This window comes from Falco cherrug, chromosome 3, assembly GCF_023634085.1.
Source record: "Falco cherrug isolate bFalChe1 chromosome 3, bFalChe1.pri, whole genome shotgun sequence".
Classification (NCBI taxonomy): domain Eukaryota; kingdom Metazoa; phylum Chordata; class Aves; order Falconiformes; family Falconidae; genus Falco; species Falco cherrug.
In genome coordinates, this window is record NC_073699.1 from 112,009,159 (window position 1) to 112,036,672 (window position 27,514).

General features: G+C 53.3%; 1 protein-coding gene across 2 annotated transcripts in view; it reads right to left on the reverse strand.

Annotated features, from left to right (window-relative positions):
• Positions 1-27,514, reverse strand: part of KAZN (kazrin, periplakin interacting protein) — a 225,585-nt gene that overhangs the window by 70,110 nt on the left and 127,961 nt on the right. Inside the window, exons 1-2 of one of the 2 annotated variants that reach the window (XM_055705112.1) lie at positions 19,840-19,944; positions 18,475-18,652 (exon numbers count right to left, since the gene is read on the reverse strand). In XM_055705112.1, the coding sequence (XP_055561087.1) occupies positions 18,475-18,652; positions 19,840-19,902 (241 nt within the window). In that variant the 5' untranslated portion in view covers positions 19,903-19,944. Of the gene's footprint in view, positions 1-18,474; positions 18,653-19,839; positions 19,945-27,514 lie in introns of those variants that run through there. The other variant, XM_055705111.1, reaches the window with a different exon arrangement.

A 27,514-nucleotide genomic window follows, 5' to 3' on the forward strand; every position in this document is an offset into this window, starting at 1 on the left:
TCCTGGGCAGTGGCACAGGGCTGCAGAGGGGCGACGGAGGCATCAGGGACCTCCTGTGGTCCATCTCTGCCCCCCCCGGCAGACCCTCCTGCCCCCCGCCCCCAGCTGCTGAGCCCCTCATTTATTTCCACAGCCCAACAGGGGAAGTCTGGAAACCCTCAGGATTGCTCCTCTCTTTCCACTTGGGTAAATCCTCTTCTTGCACTGCTCATACACCAGTCTGCAAACTCACCCCCCAAAGCCCCTGCAACCCCCACACCATCACCCCCAGCTGGGTCTCCACCCGAAAGAGCCAGCCGGCAGCAAATCCCACTCCCCAGTAACTCCAAGGAGAGCATCCCAACAGCCTCAACTCCCATCCGTGGGCAGAGGGGCTCTGGAAACACATGCAAACCCCACAACACCTCTGTGGACACATCAGAGACCAGCGACAGCCGCGGTGCCCTCGCACCCCTTCGCACGGCAGGGCGAGCGGTGTGCCCAGGGTGCGCCGCCAGCGCCATGGATGCGCAGAGCTTACTCCAGCTTTGTCTACGCCGCATTTCTTTGCTTGAGAAAAACGTGAGGCACCTCCTCAGCCCTGCTCATTTCTGAGGTGGTTTCTACTTTCCCCTGGGTCAGAGGCAGCGACAGGCATCCCCCGGTGTTATTTGTGTTTGGAGCCATCTGCTAAACCAGGGAGGGCTGACACAGCCGACAAGCCAAAGGAGTTGCCAAGGAGCACTGTGGTGGTGCTCCTTGGGAGGGGTGACCAAGTGACAAAAAAAATATTGGTTTTACTCCTTTTTCCCAGAGATCTGGTGTTGAATAATGCAATGGCTCAGCTCCAGCGACATCATCTCTTCTAACAGCATGGTTCACATCATCCTGGAGAGGCAGAAGGCTGCGACTCCACAAACACATGCTTAATTACACTGCAGCGTACAAACTGGTTCCCTCGGTCGAGTTTGCAGGCGACAGGGAATGCTGGGATGTCTCAGCCCACAGATACCGGCACCTGAGTGGGAACCCACTCTCTCCCCTCGGCCACCACACCCTTCATTAAAGAAGCCTGCGAACGAACTGAATTAAAAAAAAAAAAAAAAGCCCTAATCCTGCAAACAGCTTCTGTCTCACACACAGAGAACAGCTCTGCACTCAGCATCGCAGGAGGGGAGAGGAGAAACCGTCCCCGGGTGCACAAAGCCCACATTGTTCCACGCGGCAATTAACTCCAGGGGAAAAAAAAACCAACAACCCACCACCACCAAAAAACAAAACAAAAATAAAAAAGGCGAAGGCTTTCTATTTTTGAAGGAGCAAAGCTCTTCCAGGACGCATCCAGCAAACACCCTGCAACATCCAAGATAATTGCTCGCACACCCCAAAACCCCATCTGGGGTGAGCCCCCCCGGTGCTGCCCATCCAGCCAGAGATGCTGCAACTTCAATACACCAGCCCCAGCTCACACTTGCTGGCATTTTTCTAACATAATGAATTTTACAGGGGAAATGAGATCCAGAGTCTTTCAAACCCTCTTTACAACTTGTCAGCACCTTCCTCCCGCCGTAAGGGATGAAGCTGTTGGGAACGCCGCAAAACAAGTGCCACATCACCTCTTTGAAACAAAAATATCAAGGGACCACATCACATCTTCAAATATTAATCTGTACTTACCAACTAATCAGCACTGACAAAAATAACTCATCTAATTATCAGAACACTACCACTTAAATAATGAATTATATGCCTTATTAAAGAGTATAATAGATTAGAGGACGTGAAACAACTGCAATTAGTAAAACAAGAAACGCTAGGAAACAAAAAAACCCTACAAGTGTGATCTGAATTGTGTAAATCAATCTTCCAAAACGGCAACTGATCTCTTCCCACACATCAAATGGCAGCAACATTTGAAGCCTACTGCAACTCCATGCACACCATTCACCTTAAAACTGCCGAAAGCTCCTCTTAGGACCCTGCCTCTGCCGCTCAGAGCCTTGCTCGCCCCCCAGTCCACGCCAGCGTTTCTGGAGTACAAAAACCCTTGGTCTAGCCAGGAGCTCTGCATACCCTGCAAGGTGGAAACCCAGCCTTCCCACAGGACAACACCTGCTAAACCTGCAAAGGCTCCGGGGGATCCAGTGACCTTCTCCCAGTGTTACTGGGAGCCAGCACCCACTTGCTGGGAGCCAGCACACTTCTGTGTGTGTAATTGCTTCGTTAGAGGAGACGTGGCAGGGGCCAGGGACACGGCTGCAGATAACAGCCGGGGGAAGGAGGGATGCCTTCCAGTGCCAAACGCAGGAAGCGATCTCGCTGCCCCAGTATCAGCCAGTCCCCTCGTGCCACGCGCTACCCAGGCTTAGCCCCTGCCCCACATATCGGCACGAGGCGGAGAGGGAGGGCGAGGGACACATCACCCCTGCCTCTCGCTGCTCTGGTCCAGCTTTCCATCCCTGCGCTCTCCCACACGAACCCCCACGGGCAACGGGACCTCTCCCCACCGCACGACTCCTCAAGGCCACGCTTGAGGGCGAATCGCAGCCAGGTACGACCACCACCACCACCGGCACAGCCTGCGTACCTTTGCGGGGACCCTGTAGCCAGGTCTTCCACCCACGTCGTTTCTTCCCATCCTGATGCAGAACCAGGCACAGTTCAGTCCACAACCACCACTCAAAGGACACTCAGCAGAAGCAGAACAAGCGAAGTTGAGTTTTCCCTGCAGGAAGGGGCTGGGGGGGGGGGCGGGGGGAGGGGGTAGTCCTGCTGGAGGAGCTGCAGCATCTCACAGTATTTCAGGAACGTGGTGTAAGGGACCTCCTTGTGCCGCTGCAGTGATGTCCAGTGCCGTCACAAACCCAGCAGGGTCCACTGCCCACATCCTGGAGCACCTGCGAGCACCCAGCCTCACACCTCCGGGGGGTCTGCCCAAACAGACCCCCCCTTCCCCCACCCCAGGTTAGACCTTGTCCTTCCCAGCCCCAAACTGCGAGATCCTGCGAGCCCTCAAACCCCCCTTCTGCAGTCTTCAAACATCAAGGGGTGGATAAATCCCCTCCATGCTGCTGGCTTGCATTTTTTTCCAGGATTCCTTCTGTTACATCCTTAGTGATATTTACCTTCTGAGGGCTTTAATGCTTGCTGCAGTCCTGGCACCGCTCAGATGCAGAATGGCAGCACACGCTCCTAATTGCACCCCAAGGTACAGCACAAAAAGAAAACGTAGCACAAAGAAAAGAGAAAAAAAAAGAAAACTACTGATTGCAAAACATTTTAAAATTAAATAAAAGAAATCCAAAACACTGGGTGTCTTTGAGACAGCATAATAGGATCTGAGAAACTGTAATTGATCTTTAAAATAACATCCTTCTTCTGACCAAGAAAGATAGGGAACCAGCAAAATTCTTCTTCATTTTAAAACAACCTTTTAATAACCCGAGGGCTGTTCGTGTGGACTGGGGGGTTCTGACAAGGACAAATTAACTAGCTTAGTGTCCAAAATTAATTTTAGTCAGCCCAGCCCCAAATAATTAATGCCATTCCTTGCAAATGGGTCCTCCAATTCCCCCCTGTGATCACCTGCACCACGCGAGATGAAGGGGCTTGGGGCTGAACCTCCCCCGACAGTGCCCAGGACGCCGGAGCTCACCGCTGGGTCGACCATGGGTTTCTCCTTACTAACAGGTACCTTCCCGAAAATACAGCATCTCTGGTTCCTCTGATGAATCCACCACCTCCAGCTGAGTCCACCCTTAAAGGGCTTTCCCCCCCCCAAAACGGGTTACCATTTCGCACAAAAATATTTTCCATCTGAGGTCACCTTTGGAGGGAGAGTTTCAGCTGGAGGCAATTAGGAGGGTCAGGGACCCAAACCAAAAAGCCGAGTGAGGAGGTCACGACTGGCAGGGGCTGACACACACTGCACACACGTAGCTCGGAGCACGCGGCTGCGCACACCGAAGCCTATGGAACCGGCCGGGCACCCGCCGCCTCACGTGGGAATATCTGTATGGGCAAATCCCCCAAGAGAAACGGATCAGCCTCGACTTCCGAGATTTTGCATCATGCCAGAAAACAAACATTTCTAGTGCAAACCTCAAAAGTACACACATACCCCCCCACCTGCCACTCAGCTAGGTGTGGGAACGCGTGGGAACACAAGAAAACGGCTGGAAAGGGAGTTAAGTACAACCCAAGGTGAAGCCAAGTTGTTTGTTTTCATTACTAAAACCCACAGAAAAGAAATGCAAAACATGAAACGGCCCAAAGCCAACGGTGAAAGTCGTGTTCCCTTGGAGGATTTTCTGAGGGTAAATGTTTGGGTTTATCCCAGTGCACTCAGGTCAGCTTGAATTTATGTTAATGCCATCCACAGAGCAGCGCCAGAAATATTCGTGCTTGACAACCTGTGGGTATTATTTTTATTTTTTTTCTAATATTAGTCTGTCCTCCCGAGCATAAATACCCAGCACTCCCTCTTTCCCAGTGCACCAACATAGACCAGTACACACCTGCAACACCTACAGCCACACCAATTCTGGCCACAATCAGTAGAGATTGTGACAGCCCAACGCCTTCATTTATTCGAAGCATCATCTTCTCACCAAACCCCCATTCTTCACATTTTTGTTTGCTACTGCGAGCTGGCAGTGTTTGCCATCCCTTGACTACACTTCTCTCCATGCTAAATCTCTGTCCTGCCTGGTGTTCGCGACACCAAGTTAATCATTGGTTGTGAATTTAATTAATGCGTTGTTTCTCCCTTCAACCAGATCATTAATAGAGTTGATAAATCAAACGTGCCACTGTACCCTGTAACACCGGATTTGTGATATTCCCCAGAGGACCGGGACACGTAAACCCAGGGATGAAATTCATTGAGACATAAATACAGCATCCTCATCTGTGATAGTCAGATACAATCATACTCCAGTGATGTGAGCAATATGTAAGGGAATGCCGTGCTCTGGCCTCCTCGACAGAAATGCCACAAGACCAATACAGAGAAACATGAGAACTGGCTGGCAATTCATTTCGTACATCGCTTCTCGTCCTCCTTTCATTTTTGCTGCCAGATCAGTAACATTTACTTTTGTTTCATAAAAGCTCAGGAAGAAAACAATACCGATGGGGCAGGACCTTCACATCTGCTAAACGGAGGATGGAGACTCAAAATTGGGGAACGCGCTCTTCATCATACATGAGACCCTTAGGGGTTTTTGTGTTCCCCCCTTACAAAAATCAAGCTGATACCTCAACGCAAAGCGACGCCTCCCCATTGCACCCTCCTGCATGCGCAACCCCTGGCGTTAGAAAAACCATCAGGAGGTTGTGACGAAAGCTGAAAACCAACGTAACACATACAGCTAGCATCAGCTTTGGACCAACGCATCCAAAGCAGCCCCACAACAGCAATCAAAGACCCTCAGCCCCCGCGGCGGATGCCCGGCATGTCAATATCTGCAACCCGACTGCCCATCCTGAGCTCAGCAGATCCCTCAGCTTCTCGGTGCGTAACGATTTGTACAGGTGTTGGCCAGGAAGGAGCTATCAGAAAGCATCCTTAAAAAAAGACGAACCCCCGAAACCCCAGCAACAAACCTTGCCCCTGTGCAATCACGTAGCTTCTGCCTCCCTCTGGGGTTGTGCCGAGCCACCTGGCTGAGGACGTCCCACCTCCCAGAGCTCCTACCCTGAGCCTCTTCCCATGCCAACGCAAGGGGCAAGGCGAAGCATGAAGAGGCAGGTCGCCTGACAGCACTGCACCTCCCGCCTCCACCTGCAGGATCAACCCGAACGCTCCGGGGTCCTGGGCATGGGTCACAACCCCAGGAGACCCGGGAAGGTCCCAGCGGATGCTGCGGGGTGCCCCGACAGGGGAGATGCCTCCTCGCGTGGGTCCCGGGGGCGCGCTGGGAACACCCTTGAGGAACCAACTCGGCTCACAGGTACCTCCAGACGTCACTTGACGCAAGCACAACGGCCTTCATCAAACGCAACCTTTAATTAAGCTGCCGCGGTGCCTCAGCAGTGCTGCAGCCGGTGGGAGGGATTAACATTCCGGGTGGTGCCATCTCACCTCCCACCCGGCTCAGGCGGCGGGGAGAGACCAGCATTGCCCGAGGACCACTCGGCTCCCCAGGAACGTCCCCGGTGCCTGGGAGAGATGCCCACTGGAGGGACCGGTGGCCACTGGCCACCAGCCTGGGCAGAGCCATACCTGTCGGAGGGCTCAGCTGGGGCATGACGAGCCTCAGCGCGGGAGCCCTGCCAAGGTTCAAGGGCTTCGCAATTAACTTTCACAACAAACCAGAGCCTCAAGAGCTCTTAATCTCCAAATAAGTAGAAAATGTGGGTCCGCGCCAGGGCTTCTGTGCCCTCGTTTTATCGGCGAGGTGCCGGTAAGGACCTCGCTGCTTTCGGTCTGTTTGCGAGCGCATCCGCACAAGGGGAGCTCCGGTTATCTGCCTTCATTTGCACAGCAGGCTGACGAAGGAAGGCACGGCGTAGCTGTGCAACAGGTTAAAACACGGGGAACATTTGCTTAGCAGTTCAACCTCATGCAAATAAGCTTAAAGGAAATGCTGAAGAGCAAAGATAAAAATCCCAGCACAGGTCCCCATCCACAGCAAAGTTGTACTGCTGTTCTCCGCCATAAAAATAAATCAAAAAATAAAAATATATATCAAAATTAAATATATATACACACATTTTTATGAGTTGATCAGAAAGCAGCTAACCTTCCCTGCTAGCCATCATTTGTAAGAGGTGAAACAACTAACAGAGCAAGTTTGTGCTTGCCCGAAGGAGCAGGCAGGAAGGAAACTGCGGCGCGCAGATCCCAGCCCAACACGGCCATGCGCCCAGCGGCTCCTCGTTAGGATTCCTTGTTAGCGACGGCACTTGTCACACAGACAGGCACCACACTCGTGTTTACGGAGTTCAGCACCTGACCAGCACCCCATTGTGACGATGCTCTTACCAACACCCAGCACAGCCCACCTCTCCTGCACACCCCTCCTCTGCGTTAGGAAACGGAGCAGCACGCGAGCTCTCACGCTGCCTGCCGCCCTACCCGTGCCTCGAATTCAGAAAGAAATGGCTGTGTATGTTGCCCAGGACCATGTTCACCCAGCTCCAGTGTGAGTGCACGGATACACCCCAGTGGTTTGCACAGCGCTTGTCTGAGCATCCATGGGACATGCTCCCACCCCCAGCCCCGAGGCTCATGGCAGCCGTGCCGGCAGGCAGAGGCAGAAGTGGACTTTTTGACATGGCATACGTGTTGGGTAGGGCCCTGGACCAGCACTGCAGGGTGCCTGCAAAAGCCAAGGGGCAAGGGGACGACCCACAGGCCAGCAGCTGACACCCTCCTCTAGTTCAAGTCTCAGCCACAGCATTCACTGCATCCCACAGCTCCTCTCCCCACCCTTCTTTCTCAATAGACTGGGATAAAGGAAAAAAATCTTTCTTTTTGTGTCCTATTGTATGCCCTTGTATCCTATATTCATTCAAAGTTCTGCGCGGGTATATTTTCCTTACCATTTTTTTTACTCATTTGCAACAGAAAAAATGATGAAAACTTTTTGGTGATATTAATTACTGAGTTCCTACTGCTCTCTTCATGACATATACATAGATTTCAGATGAGACTAGAGCAGCTCTGCTTATCAGGGATAAACCTAGTATACTACAGAGGGTTATACTTCTTTATTAGTCTTTCTTGTTGGTCTAATTCATGGTATTACCCTCTGAACTGTGTACACACACCTAAAGAAACTCAAGATACACTGAAAACACGCCCCAGAGGAACCAGAGTATGTTTAGTAATCTCCTGGTTATCTGTGCTACTACATCCATCCATGCCGTCCACCTGTAGCCAGCAATACCCAGCTCATCCTTCCCACTCAAGATACTTGGTTGGATATGTGTCTTTGACCATGGATATATATTAAAAAAAAAGAAAGAACAAAATTATCTTCAGAGCATCACTCCGATTTTTCCACTTCCCCTCTCCTCACCGAATTGTCACAAACACAGATTTGCCGATTCAAGTCCAAGAAAGATGCAAAACACTGCTGCAAAAATGAGCTTGTACTTGTATCGGCAGTAACGACCAGAAATGAATTAGCAAACAAGAGCGGCCTCGCAAAAACTGCAGTTAAGCAAAATCTCCCCCCATTTGGAGTAGTCTTTATGTACAGCTGCAACTAAAAGGAATGGGCATAAATCGCAGCAAGTCTTCAAGGCGCAGATAGTTTACCAAGAGAGCCCAAAAGCTCAGCTGCTCCCAGCTCAGAATACACTGGAGGATCCACCGCTGGCATGTTTGAAGGTATCAGGGTGACCTGAAGCCCCCAGCCTGAGATGATGCTGGGCATGAAGCCAGGTTAGCTGCATCATCTACTGCTGCCAGCAAGCCAAGTTAATGCGTTACCTGCATATGGGTTTTTAATCCTGCAGGGTGGTCATTACCACGCTACTGTTGGACTAATTAACAGGCAGAGCTCTCATGGCTTTTTTTATGCATGTGTCCATCCCCACCCCACCTCCCTCCGTCAAAGTAAAATGAATATAAAATAATCACAGCCATACACCCAGATTTAGCATCGGGCTACTTCCAGGAGCTCCAGATGCTCTGGAGCGCACCAGTTCAACCCCGCAGCGCAGGGAGCACTATGGTCCGCAAACCACAACAGCATCAAATAAACCTCAGCTCAAGATAATACAGCTGCATTTAAATGAAAAAGAAAAGAATCTTTAAGGAACCTACAAAGTATTCAAACCTATTTAGTAAAGTGCTTCCCATTAATCTCGCCATACATGTAATGCTGAATCAAAGACGTTCTGCTGCTGCAGAGCAAATGCACCCATCAGAGGAATTACACTCCAAATCACACTGGTCCCTAATGAATGCACTCAGAAACCACAGCAACAAGCAGGGTGGAGGATACACTAAATTAGATAATTTACCAAAATACCCTGGAAATGATGCACGTCCAAGGAGGAACAGCACATAAAAAGGTTCTCTGCAAAGGTGGCAAAAATGCAAAGTGCTTTTTAAGCTTTGCTCTGCCTGAAAGCAGCAATAAATTGCGGCACTCAGAGCCACCTCGTGCTCCCGGGGAAGGATGCCCGCTGCAGGCTGCCACAGCTCCAACAACACCTCAGCAGCTGGCAGGGGACTCCAGGAAGCTGAAGTCCCCGAGCTGGAGCAAAGCCCTGCAAGGACACGAGCACGGCAGCAGGAAGGCGCAGCAGCAGCTTGAACCCCTGCTCCAGCACAGGGGATTGCTGGTCCGCTCCTCTCCGGACCACTGCCTTTCCCAGCAGCTCCCACAGCCCACCAGCAGCACCCGTGCACCAAAGCACCAGGGCTCCGGACCCCGGCAGCAATCCCCCCTGAAGCCAACCCAACTGCCTGGGTACCTTGTAATCAATAAATCCTGGAGTGGTTTTGCTTATCTTACAACATGCTACTCCAGAATATGCCTTCACGGCATTAAATACCACTTTTTTTGCTAAATGGGTGGCCTTTCTGTGGTTTCTCAGTCCCATGTCGCTATGAACTTTCCGTTTTGATGATGTTTCCCGAGGAGCTGCACAGCTCCAGCCCCAGCAGCTCCCCTGCTTCCCATGGAAATGCAGGAGCTCCATTGCCCAGCCCTCTCGCCCAGCTCTGGACCTCCCTCGGCCACGAAGGCAGATCACGCAGGGAACCAAAGCTTATTTGAACAGAAAAACCAGCTCCGTGCCCAAGGATGACACCAACAATCTTTGCAGATTCAATTACAGGATGCAAACATGGTGGGGAGCACGCCGCGCCTCCGCCTGAAGGGGTTCCCCCGCTCCTGCCCGAGCCGTGACTTCAGTAGGGAAGAAATAACAGCAAATTTGGGCAAAGTCATTTAGCAACTCTGGATGCATTATGGGGGATATAAAAGTTCATGAAATTAACGTTAAGTATCTGCAGGTGGATAAACAACAGGTTTTGGCTGAGCAGACGATGCAATAACTGACACACATAAAAGCAAAGAATTGGGCACATTTCAGGCTAGGAAAAATAATGCCAAACACACACACACAGAGAACATTTTGCCATTGCAGGATGAAAAATCTGTTTACTGAACGTGCTGTTATCACACAAAATCACAGAACGATGCTGTTAGGCTCCCAGGGAGCTCCTGATGCCCCACAAGGAACTCAGAGCTGGGCTCTGCTCCCGAGCCGAAAAGAGACCCCAGGGTGCCCCCCAGCATCACCCTCATGCCCAGCTCTCACGCAGCAGCATGCGACAGTCGGGCTGAAACGCGCTGTGCCCTCCCGGCTCTCCCATCATGGGGCAGCTGCTACGCAAAATCCAAAATGCAGCTGCGTTTGGAGATCTTCCTGATGAAAATCTCTGTATAGCCCACTAAAACCTTTACAGCAGCCCTTTAGGTTTCTTCTAGGACATTCTTTTTCCCCTCCCGCAACTTAAGGGAGCACCTAGACTGTCTAAATCTAGACATCAAAGGTAAGTTTCTCAAATCTATTCCTCAAATCAATTTGCTTTGCTTTCCACCCCTAACACAGCACAGCTCCCTGGAACACAGGCTAACGCTTCCCATGCTTGTGCGCCTACAGCAAATTTCAACCGCAACAGCATCTTACAGCAATCAGAAATATCCTGGAAAAAAAAAAAAATAAATCCCACTTTACAATGGGAGGGCAGAAACCGTGCAAACCACCCAAGTACCAAAACCAGGAGCTTGCAAAGACCTGAAGGGTTCGCAATGCTCTCGTGCACGCCTAAGCAAGAACCCAGCACCAACTTCAGCATTTTTTGATATTGTGCTGCTAAAAAGGAGCAGGGGAGGCTGTCATTGAGGGCAACGAGCTTGCTGTACAGCGACTGCTGAGACCCAGCGCTGGGCTTCCCATTCAGCCCCTGGGTGAAGGCCACTGGCAACCCCACACTATTTTTCCCAGTTAATTTCCAAGGGGGGGATGATGGACAGTTTGGTTAAAAGTAACGGGCTGGAGCAGAAGCATGCGGTTAGGCTGCCAGCCTTCGTCTGTCATCGTCTCCCTGCTTAAATGCCGTGCATGCTTGCCTGCGCCCACTGTGGGAAAACACTCCAGCTGTAAGGTGGCCAAGGGATCTGGTTGGCAAGTGAACGCCCGGGCTAGCGTGGGTTGTTACTATCAGCAAGACAGGTCTGCTTCTGCAAATCCGCGTTTTTGTAAGAATTTAAAAAAGGCAGATGAGACGCAGGTCTCAGGCTCTCGGTTACAAAGCCCAAATGCTGTCAATGGCCTCAACCCGCCGCAGCAGCGGCACAAGCTCTGTTTCATCTTCTCTGCAAAACCTACTTCTCTGCAGCAATGTTAGCTCTCGGGGTTTGATTGCCGTTGCAAAAAGGAGTCAGAGAAAATCCCAAAGATTGGCATCAGCACGGCATTGTGCTCGCTCGCTCTCTTTACATCACACATATCATTCGTATTCACACCAAGCACTAATTCCCTCTCGCCAGTGCATGCCATTTTCTGCAGAAAGGCAATTTAACTCCCCATGAGGGAGGGCGCACACTCTCATGAGAGAGGAGGTGACAGAGAGGTGTGGAATTCTCCTCCGGATGCCACCCAGTGAAGTGGGACAATAAAGCGGAGATTGCACAGGAGAGAAGCGCGTCCCTGGGGATGGCAGCAGCCATGCCAGCTCCCCAACAGACAGCCCTGAAGGTTCAGCTCCCAGATGCAGCCTGCAAAGCCTGTGAAATTTTAATTCAGAGGGAGAAGCAGCATGAAAAGATGCAAGGCAGAATGACTCTGGAAGAACCAAGAGGGGCAAGATTCATGGATGTCCTCGGAAGAGATGCTCCTCCCAGAAAAAAAAGTTTGCGGAAGCAGCAAGAGACACGGACGATTCTGAGAGGGGGATCCAGCCCAGCCCTCAACCACACCGCAGCAGAGCAGAGCATCACTCAGCCCCTTTTCCTTCTTCAGTGACAAGGCTGATCGTCTCCCAGGGTTCCGGTGTGGGTGCCCACAGGAGAGCCACGATGCCTTTAAGACAGCACCCCCCTCCCCTTCATCTTCCTGCAGGCATCTTCGCTCCTTCCCCACCATCCCAGCGATCCGAAAGCAAACTCGAGCCATGGTGCTGCGTGCACTTAAAATCTGTGGCTGACCACACACCTGGAAAGGAAAACTCAAGAGCTTTTTTTCCATTTCTCGGGGCAAAGAGGGCCCTGCCTGCTGCAGCTCTCATGCTGTGCAGGTGTCAGAAATCCAAACGACAAGAGCTCATTTCTCACCAGGTGCTCTACGCAAAACCGGTCTCTGCTGCAGCTTGCCTCCTGCACTCAAAAGCAGGGGTCTTTGCAACTCAGCAGTTTTCAGACACAGGCACATCACTTTACCAGGCACAGCCAAAAACCAGAAACGTGCCCCAAAAGCCACCCACACCGAGCCTAGGTGGGAGCAGCCTGCCTGCACCGCACACGGCCAGCTCTGTCCCCATCCCGGCGGCTGCTCCCAGGGACCTGGGGAAGGACAGGACTAACAAGATTAGAGAAATAAGCAATTTATCAGATTATCGAAGCCGAACAGGCAGAGCTGGGCGGAGGGGCACTGGACTACCAGGATGTCCCCGGGAGCTGCCGCTTCCAGCCAGTGTCACACTCAATCACAATCAATACCTCTGCCAAGTTGTTCTTACCCGGCGATGCATTGTCCTCCGCTAAAGCCTCTGTTATCTCAGGTCCCCTTGGTTCACAGCCTGTCACCACTGCTCAACCTCAGCCCCTCGCCCTGGGGGAGGCACCCCCAGACCCTCACCCTTGCATCCCCCAGCCTCCAGTTACCCATTGTGGCCAGGAGCGCACGAGAAAAACCTTGGGAAGAGCTTTTCCTCCCCTTGGCAGCTCCAGCAAACAAACTGACTCTGAAAAGTACTTCAGCCAATGCTTTCAAAAGTGCTTATTCGATGTCTGCATTCTGGTGAGACAGCTCAGAGCTGCTCCTTATCCTTCAAAAAACCCTAATCCCGTTCGCCCTCCTGCTAACACAGCACGCACCTCCAGACACCAAAGCATGCACTTGCCTAGCTTGAGGTCTCCAGACCTGTTGCTTCCACAAAATCCATCTCCATACCTGAAAGCATCAGCCATCAAGACTGGAGCAAAAAAGCACACAGCAAGAGGAAAGGACCAGACTGTGAGGCAGCTCCCTGAGCCCATTCGCACGGACCCACAGCCTGGTCCGGCAGCAGGGGCACGCTGCTGTGGCAGCACCTACAGCCCTTAGCTCCCACCTCGCTGTCAACTAGAAATGATGAGAATTGGATTTTAATAAGACTGAGACTGACACTTCGCAGTCTATGGCGCTAGCGCTGACATTCAATGTCTAATTTATAGCCGTGCACTTGGGTGCAAGGAGAGGAGCGCGGACCGCTCAAGGAAAGATGTTTGCTCTCAGGCTGGGCAACAAGCCCCCCCAGCTGCCAAGCCCCTTTGGCCTCTCAGAGAGCTTCATGTTAAGGATGCAGATCTTCCTGCATCACCTGGCCCCAGTGCCCGAGAACACCAACATACCTGGAGTAACAGAGAATAAGTGATGGGAGGAAAGGCTGTCCTTCTGGAGGACACCCAGCCCCACCAGCGGCTGTCTGAGTGCCTGAATCCAACGGACAAAATCACCCTTAATCTTCCCCGAGTTTAAGACCGGGACTACTTACCCCTCCCCCCCTGCAAATCTAACACCAGACCTCTGTGTGGCTGCGCTACAAACCGGGGAGTCAGACACCCCGCATTAAGTCCTCCTTCAACTTCAGAGCTGACCTGAGCTTACTCATCCTCAGGAGCTTCACTACAACTCCCCTGGACGGACCCTAAAGGAATGAGAACCTAAACATTACGCTAACCATGCCAGACGAGGCTTTTGAATAGGAAAGCTCCAGGAATGATATTTTAAGTTAACATCCTCAAAGATTAAGATGTAACAGGGACCTGACGCGCTACCTGCAAACTAGTTCCTTGCATCCAAAACAGCCACGTGAGTGCTGCTGCCTCACCATTTGTCTCCCAGAGCATGCAAGTGTTCCAGAGCATGAAACTAATTGCTCCCTCACCCCATGAACTATGCGGGACAGAGGTAAATGAAGTAGGAAATGGTTAGAGTAACAGTACACCAAGACCTTGATCTTGCCATGAGCATGGTGCAAAAATACTCCCCATACACAACTGGACAGCAGCATCCCAACTCCTCAGGTCCCTTTACAGTACCAGCTCTCAAGCTCTGGAAGAACAAATAGCAGGGATGATTTCTGAAAAGATGAGAATGGTACATTTTCAGCAGCCTGAGATGATTACTCGTAAAATAGCAACAGCACAGAGGTAACTGATTGCCTCCCGGGCAAAAGTCAAAGTCTTTGCATTGTAGCTATGGAAGTGTACAGAGATCAAAGAGAAAACGAGAAAACTCTATTTTAGGCTGTCACAAGCATAAAGGTCCTCCTGGCCCTTTGGCATCACCAGCCACCAAGACACGACTGAAACCTTTCTTACACTGCGCCTGCCCCAGATCACCGTGCAGCAAGGAGAAATCCTTGATTCCAGGAGCAGGGTGCAGCTCCGGCTCCCTTCCCAGGTGAACTGTGGCAGCATCAGGCAAACACCATCCCCACCATCGCACCCAGCTCCACGCGAGCCGGGACGCTGTGACCACCGCATGCCGTGATGCTCTGGAACAGGCAGAGAGATATGCTGAATGCTGAGCGACGTCTTACTAATAACACTTAGCTATTGATTGCGCTTTACACCTTCAAGCACTTTACCAACAGTAATTAATTAAGATGTTTTTCATTTAATGCGGAAAGGGGACTCAAGCAAAAACACGAGGCTAAATGGACCAACCGCTCGATTCAATGCGGCGAGTCCTTGCACCCAAACTTTGCATTTCCCCATGGATGCTGCTCTCACTCCAGCAAGTGGAGGCACAGGTGTAGCTTCAGCAAAGGCCCCGAGCCAAGCGCCCAGCGGTGCCTGCAGTGTGAACGGGGCCATTGCTCACCCTCCAGCTGCCACCGCTGCCTGCGATGCTCTGCCTGCCTACCTGCATCCCTCCCCTCGCTCCCAGCATCCTGCCCTGCTGCCGCAGCCTGACCCAGACCACGGGGCATGCCTTGTGCTCCCAATTAATTCCACCAATACTCATTCAAATGAGAATTCAAACACGAGCATGCTGACATGCAGCTCCGGCGATGTCACCGAGAGCTGGCTGGAACCGCTGCGCTGAGCGCCGCGGACATGAAGTACCAATTTCCACCCACTCTGCATCCAGGCTGGGGCAGGGGCTGCAGCCAGGACACTTCTTCCAGCAAAGCCGCTGTTTAAAAAAAAAAGACTGTCAGGGCTGAGAGGTTCGACTGATTAACACTCACGCTAAGGACTGTAACAATACATAAGTTCCATTCCTACCCACCCACTCACACCCACCCTCCACTCCTGCTCTCCCTCTTGGCTGAATTCTCCCAGTTTTGTTTCGGACTGCATGGAGCAGGCCCTTGGAGCATACCTCGCCCCTGCAAAACCAGCACGTTACAGCAGAGAGAAGCCTCGGTGCGCACAAAGGGGGGCAGTTACTACCTCAAGCTGTCTCAGGCTGCACCGTAATTACACAAAGACCACACCATACTAATTGCTGACTGAGCACAGCACAGAGGCACGCACTTACCTCCTTCCACACGACTCGGGACTGACCCGCAGCCCCTGCCAGCAGCAGTGAGACCCCCGAGCTCCTTCCCACCAGGAGCAGAGGGACATGACGATCCTGCCCTGTGCTTTTCCACCCGGAGCACCCCAGATCCCCGCCCCATGCCCAGCAGCCACCCCAGCCCCACCAGTGCACCCAGTGTTCGCCCATGCAGGTGAGCGAGCGGCTGCCCTCCCAGCTCACCAGCCTCCTGCCTGCCTTGAGCATCTCTGTGTAAACCAGACAGCTTGGCAGCTCTCCTACTCCGGAGACACACAACAGCGGAGCTATTCAGAGACACTTGTTTTCACCCCATCCTTCTGAACGTCGTCTCAGAATCCTTGACGAAAAGCATAAGGCTTGCTACAGATATCTTGGGCCTGCCGAGACAAACACGGAGTGATGTAGGAGAGCGTTTATGGCAGTACATAAACAACCGCACCAAACTCGGGGAGGAAACCCAAAACAGAGAGCGCATCTCATCGGCAGGGTTTGCAGAGACCAAGGACTCTCCCCCTTCTCCTCAGCAAGCATGATGAACACAATGCTCTTCAAAGGCAATTTTACATTTAATTGATTGGCTTCTGTTACACCAGCAGTGGTATGTGGCTGGATACATCACTTTTTAAGTAACAGCCTCTTAAACTACCAAGGGAAGAATAAACACACATCTATAGCTACAAGGCCACGGAGTCACACCTCATTAGGGATCCATCCTCTCTCCTAGCTCCCCCACACCAGCACGCCGAGCCAAATTTGCCAGACTTAAGAATGGGAAGATGGAGCGAACCCTCCAGCAAGTTCAGCAGCCACCAAAGGTACTGCTCTCGCACCCGGCTGAAGCTGGGACCGCTCCTCGCCAGTGCTTACGGGGACCTCGCGACTCCAAAGCACGTGTAATTGTAGTCATCAAGCGCGTGCTCTGGGCACTGGAGGATGCTGCTTGGGCACCTTTACAGCCCACTGACTGGCTTCCATCACACCGACAGTGAAGGAACCCAAAGAGGAGCTTTTCCATCACACCAACAGATCAGAAAATCTCAGGCGAAAAGAAAAAAAAAGAGCCCCCGACCCTCGGAGCACCACAGACACATCCCTCCCTTGCCAGGGCACGCTGCGGGAACAAAGGCACACGAGTGCAACAACACACACCTCTCGCCCAAAGGTTCCTGGAGAGGAAAAGGAGCGATCCCCCGAGCACAGCCCCAGCTCGGGGCGCGAGCAGCCGGAGGATGTTACCTGCTGCGTTCCCACATCCACACCGGCACGCTCCGCAGCATGTCACCAGCTGCATTCCCGATCCCGCTCCGGCAGATGAAGGCATTCTCCGGCTGCCCTTTCAGCAGATTTTTATATCAGAAAGCGCCTGGGCAGCCCAGACATGGTACCCGGCAGGGTGCGGTTCACATCACCCGACAGGGACCTACACACACCAGTTCCGAAAATACCTGAGTGCGCACGGAACTTTACTCGCCACGCACCTGCGGCTACCGGGAGGCTCTGCCAGGTCCAGCCCCTGAGGATGGATTAACTTTGTTTAACAAGTGGAATTCACGCACCACACCCCCCTGCCACCAAACCAGCAAAATAAAACAGGCTGGATGGAACAAATCCACAGTTTAATCCTTCTAAATCAATCTGCATTAATGCTGCCACCACCAAAACTCTGGGAGGGCCACCGCAGCCCACTGGGAGCGGCGATGCCCACCGAGAGCTCGGCTGCCTTTGGAGAGCTACAGCCGAACCAAAACGTGGCCGTTAAACAACGCCCAGCCACCGCACCGAGATACTCACAGTAAATAAGTAACGAGTAAATAACAGCTACCGACGTTTTTATCACGCAGGTGTAAATTCAGTTATCGGGGAAGAGAAGGGCTTGCACTAATTTTTGCTCTGACACCCAGGCTGCTGCAGGGTGAATTGCCATGCGAGCCTGTAATTATTTGGTAAATACATATATACACGTATATATTTGTATGCAAATGTTCCTGAGGTAAGAGCGATGGCAGCATCCCCCTGGTTCGCAGGTCACAGCAGGGCTCAGCCAGGTGAGTGCTGGACCAGGGCAGGAGCGACCCGGGCCCCACTGGTGAACCCCCTCCCCCCCGAAGCTGGGGGCAATGATCACTCCCTGCTCCCCCCGCACCCCAGCTCTGGGGCCTGGTGACAACTTTTGGGGGGTTTGAGGGAGGGGTGTGTGTGCATGGGAGGGGGCATGCGTGCATGGGGGTTGTGTGTGTGCGCTGGGGGGGGTGCGAGCATGCATGGGGGGAGGGGCGCATGCATGTATGGAGAAGCAGGGGGTGTGCATGGAGAAGCGGGGGGGGGGGGGCATGCATGCACGGGGAAATGGGGAGGGGGGGGCGCGTCTGGGCGAGCCCTTCCCCCTGAGACCCAGCCCACCACGAGTGCTGCCCGGTGGGGCGGTGGGCTCCCCGCAGCCCCCCCCGCCAGCCCCGGGGGGGCGGGGGGCGGCGGTAACATGGCTGCTTTTCTACCGAATTACGAAATCGGTAATGGGAGCCGGGGGTACCAGGGAGGGGGGGCGGGCGGGCGGGGGGGCACCGGCGAGTTCAGCAGCGTGCCGGGGGGGGGCGGGGGGGGGGGGGGCTGGAGCCGAACAAGTCATTCGGTGCCTGCCAGACCCCAAAGGGGGGGGCGGCCGGCAGGGGCGGCGCCGCATCCCGACGGGACGCCCCCCGCCCCGCAGCCACCGCAAGCAGCCGGGGAGCCCGGGGGGGGCCGTGCACCCACCTTGCGCGCTGTGCGGGCCGTGCTCCATGGCCGGGTCGCTGCCCAGCTCGGCCAGGCGGCGGCCGGTGGCGGCCAGCTCGGCGCGCAGCGCCGTCACCTCCTGGCCCGCCGCCTGCAGCGCCCCGTCGATGCGCAGCGCCAGCTGCTTGTTGTCGTCCATCATGTGCAGGATTTTGGCCTGGGGGAGGGAGGAAGAGGAGGAGAGAGGTGAGCGAGCGCCGGGGGGGGGGGCGGGCGGGGGTCTGGGGGGGCTGCCGGAGGGAGCCGCGCGAGGGGGAGGGGGCGGGGCGAGGGGCGGGGCGAGGGGGCGGAGAGGGGGGTGGGCAAGGAGAGGGAGCTGTGCGAGGTGGGGGGGGCAGAGAGGAGGGGGGTCTGCAAGGAGAAGGGAATTATGCAAAGAGAGCCCTGCAAGGATGGGGGGGGGGGGGGGGCAAAGGGGAGGGGGCGGGCAAGGAGAGGGGGGCTGTGCAAGGCGGGAGGGGGGGGGGGTGTCTGCAAGGAGAAGAGAGTTGTGCAAAGGGGGCCCTGCAAGGGGGGGGGGGAAAGGGGATGGGGGTCTGCAAGGGGGGGGGGGGGGTCGCCGGCAAGGAGAGGGGAGCTGTGCAAGGCGGAGGGGGTCTGCAAGGAGAGGGGAGCTGGGCAAAGGCGGCCCTGCAAGGGGGGGGGGGGGGGGGTGTAAAGGGAAGCGGCGTCTGCAAGGTTTGGGGGGAGCTGTGCAAAGGGGGTCCTGCAAGGGGGACAAAAGGAAGGGGAGGGTCTGCGAGGGTGGGCAAAAAGGAGGGGGCAAGGAGAGGGGAAGCTGTGCAAAGGGGGCACAAAGGGGAGGGGGGGTCTGCAAGAGGGTGCAAACGGGAGGGGGCGAGGAGAGGGGAGCTGTGCAAGGGGAGAGCAAAGGGGGGGCTCTGCGAGAGAGGTGCAAAGGGGAAGGGGGCTGTGCAAGGGGGGGTGCCTTGTAAAGGGGGCGCAAAGGTAAGAGGGAGTCTATGAAACGGGGGGGGGGTGCGCGAGGGGGTGCAAGGCGGGAGCCTCTGCAACGGGGGGCACCGCGCGGAAGGGGTGCGAAGGAGAGGGGAGCTGTGCAAAGGGGGCTCTGCAAGGGGGGTGCAAAGGGAAGGGTCGTGCAAGGGGGGTGCAGGGGGCTGTGCAAGCGGCGTGCAAAGATAAGGGGGGGGGGGGGTGTCTGTGAACCGGGGGGGGGGCGGGGTAGTGCTGCGCGAGGGGGGTGCGAAGGGGAGAAGCTGTGCAAGAGGGGTATGGAGGGAGGCGGGGGGGGGGGGGGGGGGAGCTGTGCCAGTGGGGAGCGAAAGGGAGGAGGCTGTGCGGAGGGGAGGAACAGGCTGCGCGGGGGCGGGGGGGACCCCCTACCTGTTGCCCCCCCCGGCAGCCCGGGCAGGGCCGCGACGGAGGCGAGCGCTCGGCCGAGGGCATCCGCGGCGTTACGCGGCGCTACGCGGCGCTCGGCGTCTGCCGCGGGGGCGGGTCCGGGCTGCGCGGGGCGGGCAGCTACGGCGGGGGGCGGGGGGGCTGCGGTGGCCGCGGCAGCGATGCACTTATAACCAGCCCCCCCCCCCCCCCCAGATGCCACACACACCCCCCCCCGGGGAGTTCCGCGGTGCTGCGCGGGCGTGGTGAGGCTGCAGTGCCGGCTGGGAACACCGCTCATTAAGTGCCTTCCTGCTAATTGGGCTGGGGTTCACCCCGCGGGGGGGTACCCTGAAGCTGCGTGGCGCAGGTGATGGTCAAATGGGGTCCAACCCCCCCGGGAAGGGTCCTGGCAGGGGAAGAGCAGCCTGTGGCTGCTGTGGCAGCAGGTAAATGCCAGTGTCCTTAGCACTGGCGGTTCATGTGGCACGAACCCAGGGTGAAAAATCGAGAATTATTTGGTATCATCGCTGGCGACTGCTAGAGGGAGTGCTGATGTTTCCCTGTGCTTTATCAGTGCCTTCGAGGGTTCCAGTTGCATGCTTGCCAAGGCCTGGGCTGCAGCGAGCCCACAGAGCCACAGTCCTGGCCCAGGTGGCCACACAGGCTTCAGCCCCCCTGAAATGAGCTGGTGCTGCTCTGGAGATGGTGGCTTGCCTGGCTGCAGCACCCCGAAGCATCCCGGCCTCCCGCCCCGAAGCATCCTGGCCTCCTGCCCCAAAGCATCCCAGCCTCCCCCCAGGCAGCACCGCTGCCTGCTTTCACCCCTGCCACCAGCACCTCGAGGCATTCGGCTTTAGGAACCCCATGGCGGGTGGGAGCTGGGAGTGGCGAGGAAGGGCCCTAGCAAAGGGAAAAGCCGGAGAAAAATCACAACCCTTAAGGAAAGAGGGAGAAACAGTCTTGCCTGTGCCTGTGCCATTTGCTAAACCCTCTGCTAATTTGCCTAAAATTTTGGCTGAACAAGCTGGGAAGTGGGGGCAGGTCCTTGGAGTGCGGGCTGCCCCCCCCCACCGCTGGCATTGCAGGGACCTTGGCCAAAATGCAGGAAAAACGCTAGAAAAGGGTTTCCCTGCTCCCAGTGCTGCAAAGGTGACTCCGGGAGAGGCTTGATACGAGAGAAATGAGAAGCATGTCACTGTCCCACGCAGTGACGGTCCCCTGGGAGTGCTGGGATACAGCTCTGCAGAAGCAGAGGGCTTTGGCATGCAGTGTCCCCAGGCAGCTTTTAGGAAGAGAAACTGGGTAAATCCATCACGTCAGTCTGCTGAAAAAACATTGTGGAGATGTGGAGATGGGCCTGGGCTCCCCAAAACCTTGGACCCCATCTGGGTCGTGCGGACAGCCAGCCCTCCTAGAGCGAGAAGGACTGAGTCCTTGTCAAGGGGCATCTAGACCTTATAATCTGTGAAGGGATTTCGTAAAACAAACCCCGCCAGTCTTCGGAGAAATGAAGTACAGTGGCTTTTTCACTGGAACATTGGTTTTGACTGGGAGTTTCCAGCAGCGTCTGCAACCCAACCACTGGCGCCGGGCCAGAGCACTTGGAATATCAGTGGAAAGGCCCGTTTTCCTTAACGAATTCCCAAAGGGCGGACAACCAACCCACAAGAAGAATAAAAGCGTTTTTTAAAATTCTTCCTTCATCGTCTATGCAGCCATCCCTGAACGAGATCAAGTTAAGTATATATAGAAATGGAATTCCAATCAAGATAAATGCCTGGTTTCATGCCTAATTTGCATGAGTATTTGCTGCAAAGTGTGCTTGCAAATGAGGGAATTATGTATGTAACCAGATAACCTAAATGTGCAGTCGCGGTACCGTAGATGCAAAACTTAGTCATCGCGCTTGAATAAAACGTAAGCTTCAGCAGAAAGGAGCTCAGCTTTAAAGTGCTGGCATGTTATTTTTATCTTAAAAAATCAGGTTAAAACTGATTGGAGCTTTCCAAGAACACATTCAGCTGCTGAAGTAAAGTCCAAATTATGCTTCTTACTCAATCTAACCTTAATAATAGACTAGTTGAGTTGCTATACTGGCAGCACTGGAATCTTTTTAATTTACTAATGCAAGAGAATTTCTGCATTGGCACGTGCGCTATTTAAAAAAATAATTTTCTTGAAGCTGGAGGTGGAACTCATCCGTAAATAAATAACCGTGCTTTTACAAAAATCTTCCTTATTATTTAAGTCCTTTTGAGATTCCCCTGAAGATAGTTGGAAGGTTTTCTCCCCCTCCCCATGCCTCCTTACTAGGGAGCAGCTCGGCCCATTTCAAATCGCCTCCGATCTCTCGGAGTGGGATTTGATCTCTCTGAGCTGCCGCCTGGGAAGAGTGCTGGGACCCCGGTTCCGCCATCGGGGGAACCCACAGAGCCGCGGAACGGTCCCTATCACGGCTTTAGCAGCAGAACTGCCTTCAGGAACGAGGAGTTTAAAATACTAGCAGGGTGTGCGCTCAGGGTGTGATACCTGAGGGTTGTGCCGATTCCCATTCTGAAGGCCAAGCGTTTGCTGAAATCCTCAAAATTGGGATGGAATGAAGCATTAGGAAATGAACTGGGCCTCGTTCCCTTTCTCCTCTTAGTTCTGAATTAACAAAAAATTAAATTAAATGCTAATTAAGGAGCCAAAATTAGAAACATATTATTTCCCCAAATTGCTTTTTTTTTTAGTTCCATCTTTTTGCAGGCAGTCTGACAGCGGTGCAGCCAGCCTGTGTCCCTGAGGGATGTGAGTCCCTGGCGGCGCAGATGAGGCACAGAAAGGTCGGGAATGTTTCCTGAGGATGCATGGGGAACCTCAGTCAAGGGCAACAAGCCTCGGATCTCCATTCACCCCCAGCTACGCTCAGCACCTTTTCGGGTGGTCCAAGGGTAGCCCTGAAAACCTGCACAACCCCCTCAGTTTGGGGCAACGCGCTGTAGCAGCAGCATCGCGTCCAGGCGGGCTATTTCTCAAGAATATACATGTGTCATAAACACGGATGGAGGAAGATTGGAGAATACTGTCTCTCATCTTGGCTTTTGTTTCAACCTAAGGAGTGCCGTAAAGGGAATATGAGAAGGTTCAGGAGATGAAGAAGGTCTGGGTAGCACAGGGGTACTGCTCAAGCCTTCCAAACACTTTAATCTACTGTTCAGATTACCACTTTCTATAGTTTCATATGTACAATATGCAAAGGAACCAGTTTAACCAAATGGGAAAATCATTTTGTGTTAAGGTTGAACGTAATCTAATACCGCCCTTTGACTTGATTCAATTAAATCCTTTCTTTTCCAATTAAATAATCAGCCAGAATTTAATAAAAACGAATTTCAATGTGTCATCCTGCAGAATGATGACCTCTGAGATGATGAAGGCTTATGTAAATTCTGCTGATCGCTCTTTATCTGCTTGTGCCTCACTTCCACCCAAAAAAATTTGCCTTCTGTCTGTATATTTACATTAATTTCTCATCTGCTCCATGCATCTCTGTTTGCAGTAACAATTCCCAGCCGAAAGGGCTGCAAGTCTCAGCAGCTTCTTTCAGCGCATCCTCTAAAATGGACTTTCTGTGACTGGAAGAAAGCTTCCCAGAGACAGGGTGTCTGATCCACGCCTCCGCTTTGTGACGCCCTGGCATGCTGCAGCGCAAACAGCGGCAACTTGGCCCTTTCCAAATGTCACTGGGGACATCTGTGTGGCCATTCATTGGCAAAGAAAAGCTCACCGAGAAAATCCGGTCCAAGAGACCAGCAAACTTTAGCTGCCATCACCAGAAAAAGCACAGCCTGCCCCGAGTTCAATAGTCTCTTGTAGCGCATCTCCGCTGAGTAATTCCCATCGAAGTTACAACAGTTGCTAATATCTACGATTGTTTTTTTTCCCTCTGCAAAGGTCGCGTTTTTATTTGTGTATTTTTAACTGCGTTTGACCCCTCCTTCTCAAAATACTGAGCACCAAGCCTTTTCTCCTGCAACTGGAGTGCACAGCAGCATCTTAACGCAGACCTTGCTGGTGTGTTACTGCTGTGCTGGAGCTGAAATACTAGTGCTTCAGCTAATGAGTTATTAAAACGGGATCAAACAGAGCTAAGGATGGGCAGGTTAAAAATTCAGGTGAGTATTCTGTTTTTCCCTGCCATGCTGCAGTGACACGTTTCCCTGTCTCCATTTTTGCGCGGGCGCAAGGGTCCCAGCGACCTTCTCGGGCTGTGCATCCCTCGGGACCACGAAAACAAACCCATTAATGTTTATAAAGTGTCTCAGACTGGGGGAATTACATCACTGTGGTGAGATACAAGCTTAATGGATCAAAACAAACCCCAGATCCAAAACTCCCAGCTTAGACACATCTCAGTTACCGGGCTCAAACCTCGAGGAATCCCACTGAGAAAGGATAATTGAGAGAAAAATGTGATCCCAGAGATTTTTCTCCAGTAAGCCCATTTGATGTTAATAGGAAGCAGATTTCTAGACCCCTTGCAAACAAATGACTTCCACAGCATATTTCACAGCTGAGCGCATCTATGGCACCAGTCTTCATACGCGGGTCTATTAAGCCCAACATTTGTTTAATGAATTACAGCAATGCAATGAATCTGCGCGCATTCAGCCTGTATTTAAGTGTTTACGGGGAAGACGTCAGCAGCCAGCTTTTCACAAGCAGGTATGAGTGTCAGTGATGTACCCAAAACCTTGAATGTTTTTTTGGTTTCTGCTTTCTTGGCTATCGAGTTGAATCGCTGTTTAGTTTCTTCGAACTGTAAGCGCAGTTACCCAGGAGTTTTGGGGTCTCTGCTGAACATGGAGCTGTTTGGATTTAGGGCAGATGTGGGAGGTTTGCTCCCCGTTGATGAGCCGTGTCTGTCATCTGAGAGATGCTGCACACCTCCCACCTGGCTGGGGTTGGTCCCTGCAGCTGCGTGGTGAGTTGAGCCGTTCCAGCTCCCACAGTCGAACAGGGCTGACAGGATTCCCAGATGACCTCACCTTCATCTCACGGGTCAGTAGATGAACCTTGACAAAAATCTAACTCTGGTCCACCCTCCTGTTTGAACGTGTCCTCCCTGGGTGTGAAGCGCTCCCCTTCATGGCATATAGAAGCAATAGTGATGATGGTGCTGTGATAATTTTGCTTTGAAATTCTGATTTGCAGTTGTCTCCAGCCCAGCTCTCCCCACCCAGTAGCAGGTTAGCTGGGTCCTTCCTACGTGGGGGCTGTAAGTCTCGCCAGGAGAAGGGGTGAGCCCCAAAGGTGCATCCACGCGAGCAGAGCTGCCTGGTTACACTTTGCTGCAAAACCTCTTTTCATTGTAATTTGGGCTGAAATATCCCTAGGGAGCTGGTTTTAGCATCAACCGAGTGCAAGGCTCCACTTGCTCTGGAATGGTCCCCAGCTGTCGCCAGCTCCCCGGCAGAAGGATGCTCGAGCTCCGGTGCTGGCCCGGCCGGGCAGTTTCAGAGCTGTGCTGGCTGGCAGGGGCTGCGCTGTCTGCCTGGGGGCTTGGGGGGGGCTCAGCAAAGCACCGGACCCCTGGCAGTGGCGAGTGGGTGGGTGAACGGTGGCAAGTCACGGAGACCCACCAGTGCAGCTGAGCAGCTCGGTAGCACCCGGTGGGAACCCGCTCAGAGGAGCAAGGGAAGCGAGCATGGAGCCAAGCACACAGACACGGTACCGACGCGCTCCGCAGCAGTGAAGCCGCTGGATCCCACAGAGAGCTTTCCAGAAAGGAAGAGGGAAACAGGGAGCAAAGAGAAAAAACTTCAGGCAGCGTCTGTACGAAAGGCCATTTCCCCATCGTTTCCCCGTCACAAATTAGAGGGGGAAGATGTGGTTGGGTGTTTGCTGCGGGGGGGGGAGCAGGGGTTGTGGGTCCCACCAACATGCTGCAAGGCATCCCCCATCCCCGGGAAGGGAAGGGAAGGGAAGGGAAGGGAAGGGAAGGGAAGGGAAGGGAAGGGAAGGGAAGGGAAGGGAAGGGAAGGGAAGGGAAGGGAAGGGAAGGGAAGGGAAGGGAAGGGAAGGGAAGGGAAGGGAAGGGAAGGGAAGGGAAGGGAAGGGAAGGGAAGGGAAGGGAAGGGAAGGGAAGGGAAGGGAAGGGAAGGGAAGGGAAGGGAAGGGAAGGGAAGGGAAGGGAAGGGAAGGGAAGGGAAGGGAAGGGAAGGGAAGGGAAGGGAAGGGAAGGGAAGGGAAGGGAAGGGAAGGGAAGGGAAGGGTGGGATGTCCACAGAGACGTTGGCTTTGCCGCCCCGATTTACCAGCCGTTCAGACACTACTGTAAGGATCATATAAAAACTTAAATGAAGAGGACGATTCCGAAGCACTTAGATAGCAGGATAATAGGTGTCGTGAAAAAAATCCTGTGATCAATCAGCAGACAAATAGATACTTAAATTAGGTGTTAGTGGGACAGGTGCAGGAAAGGTGATTATGGGTTGCCTCTCTGTTTCCTTCAGCAGGAATGATGACACACCGGGGTGGGTCAATGTACCCTGTCATTAATACAGCATCAGCATCCAGATGACAGTTTCTTTGTCCTATGAAGTCAGCTCCAGTGAAGATTTGACATAAGCAGGAGGCACGGGGAAATTCAGACACCTTTGAATTTTCAGGACCCTCTAGAGGCTTTGGCCTGGCAGATTACAGGCAAAACCACTGTCCTAAACTGGGCAGGAGACAGGAATAAATATTTGTACCCAACCATTTCAACTGTGATAATAAATACTGGTGTGAGAACAGCCTTTTCCTCCCTCCCCAGCAAAGAAAACGAGCACCAGGTCTGCAAGGCAGAGCACACGGGAAGAGTCGGCCAGAGCATCCTGAAAGAGGAAGATGCTAAAGAGACGTGGAGGTTTTTTACTGTAATGTTTGTGAAGTAAGTAAAAGATAAGATCTCGAGTGCGGTTCAGGCCTCTAAAATAATCCTGTGATTAATGCAGAAGTGGAGAGCTCCGCAGAGTACAGGAGAGGGGATTTAGCATGCGCAGCGCACCATCCCCCCTGCTGCCTGCCACCCAGGGTACACATTAGCATCCACAAAATTCCCACAGGTATTTCGGGGACCGTACAACGCAATCCAGACAAGAGTGAAACTTAATGTAGTCTTACGAGGCTACCCAAGGCAAAGCATCCTTCCCTTTCATTTCCATGAGAGGAACCACGCTCTGGTGTAAGTGTCATCATCCTCCCTTGTTTTGCCGTGGCACTGACAGCGGGGGCACGCCTGAGGATTGCACCGCTGGCAAACCAGCCGCTTTTGCAATGAAAGAGTGGGGCTGGGGAGCGTGAAACAGTAAAACTATCTAATTTTCCTCTTTTTTCCTTTTTTTTTTTTTTTCCCAAGGTGCTACCAGCAGGGTGGACTAATTCTGTATTGCATGATTACAAATGTACAATTACATTCCCCACTAAACTATGAAAGCTCTGAAAATCCACATAGATAAAGTTTCAGCATTGAGAAGGCAGCTGGAAAACTGGAGTGATATTCCTACAGATACACATTACATGATTTGCCATCAGATTTTAAGGCTTCAGTATGTACTCACTGGTTCTGTGCACGCGGGGCTTGGAGCGTACTGGTGTCTGTTTCCTTACCTGTCTCTAACGGGGGCTGGCTGGAGTCACCTGCTGCCTG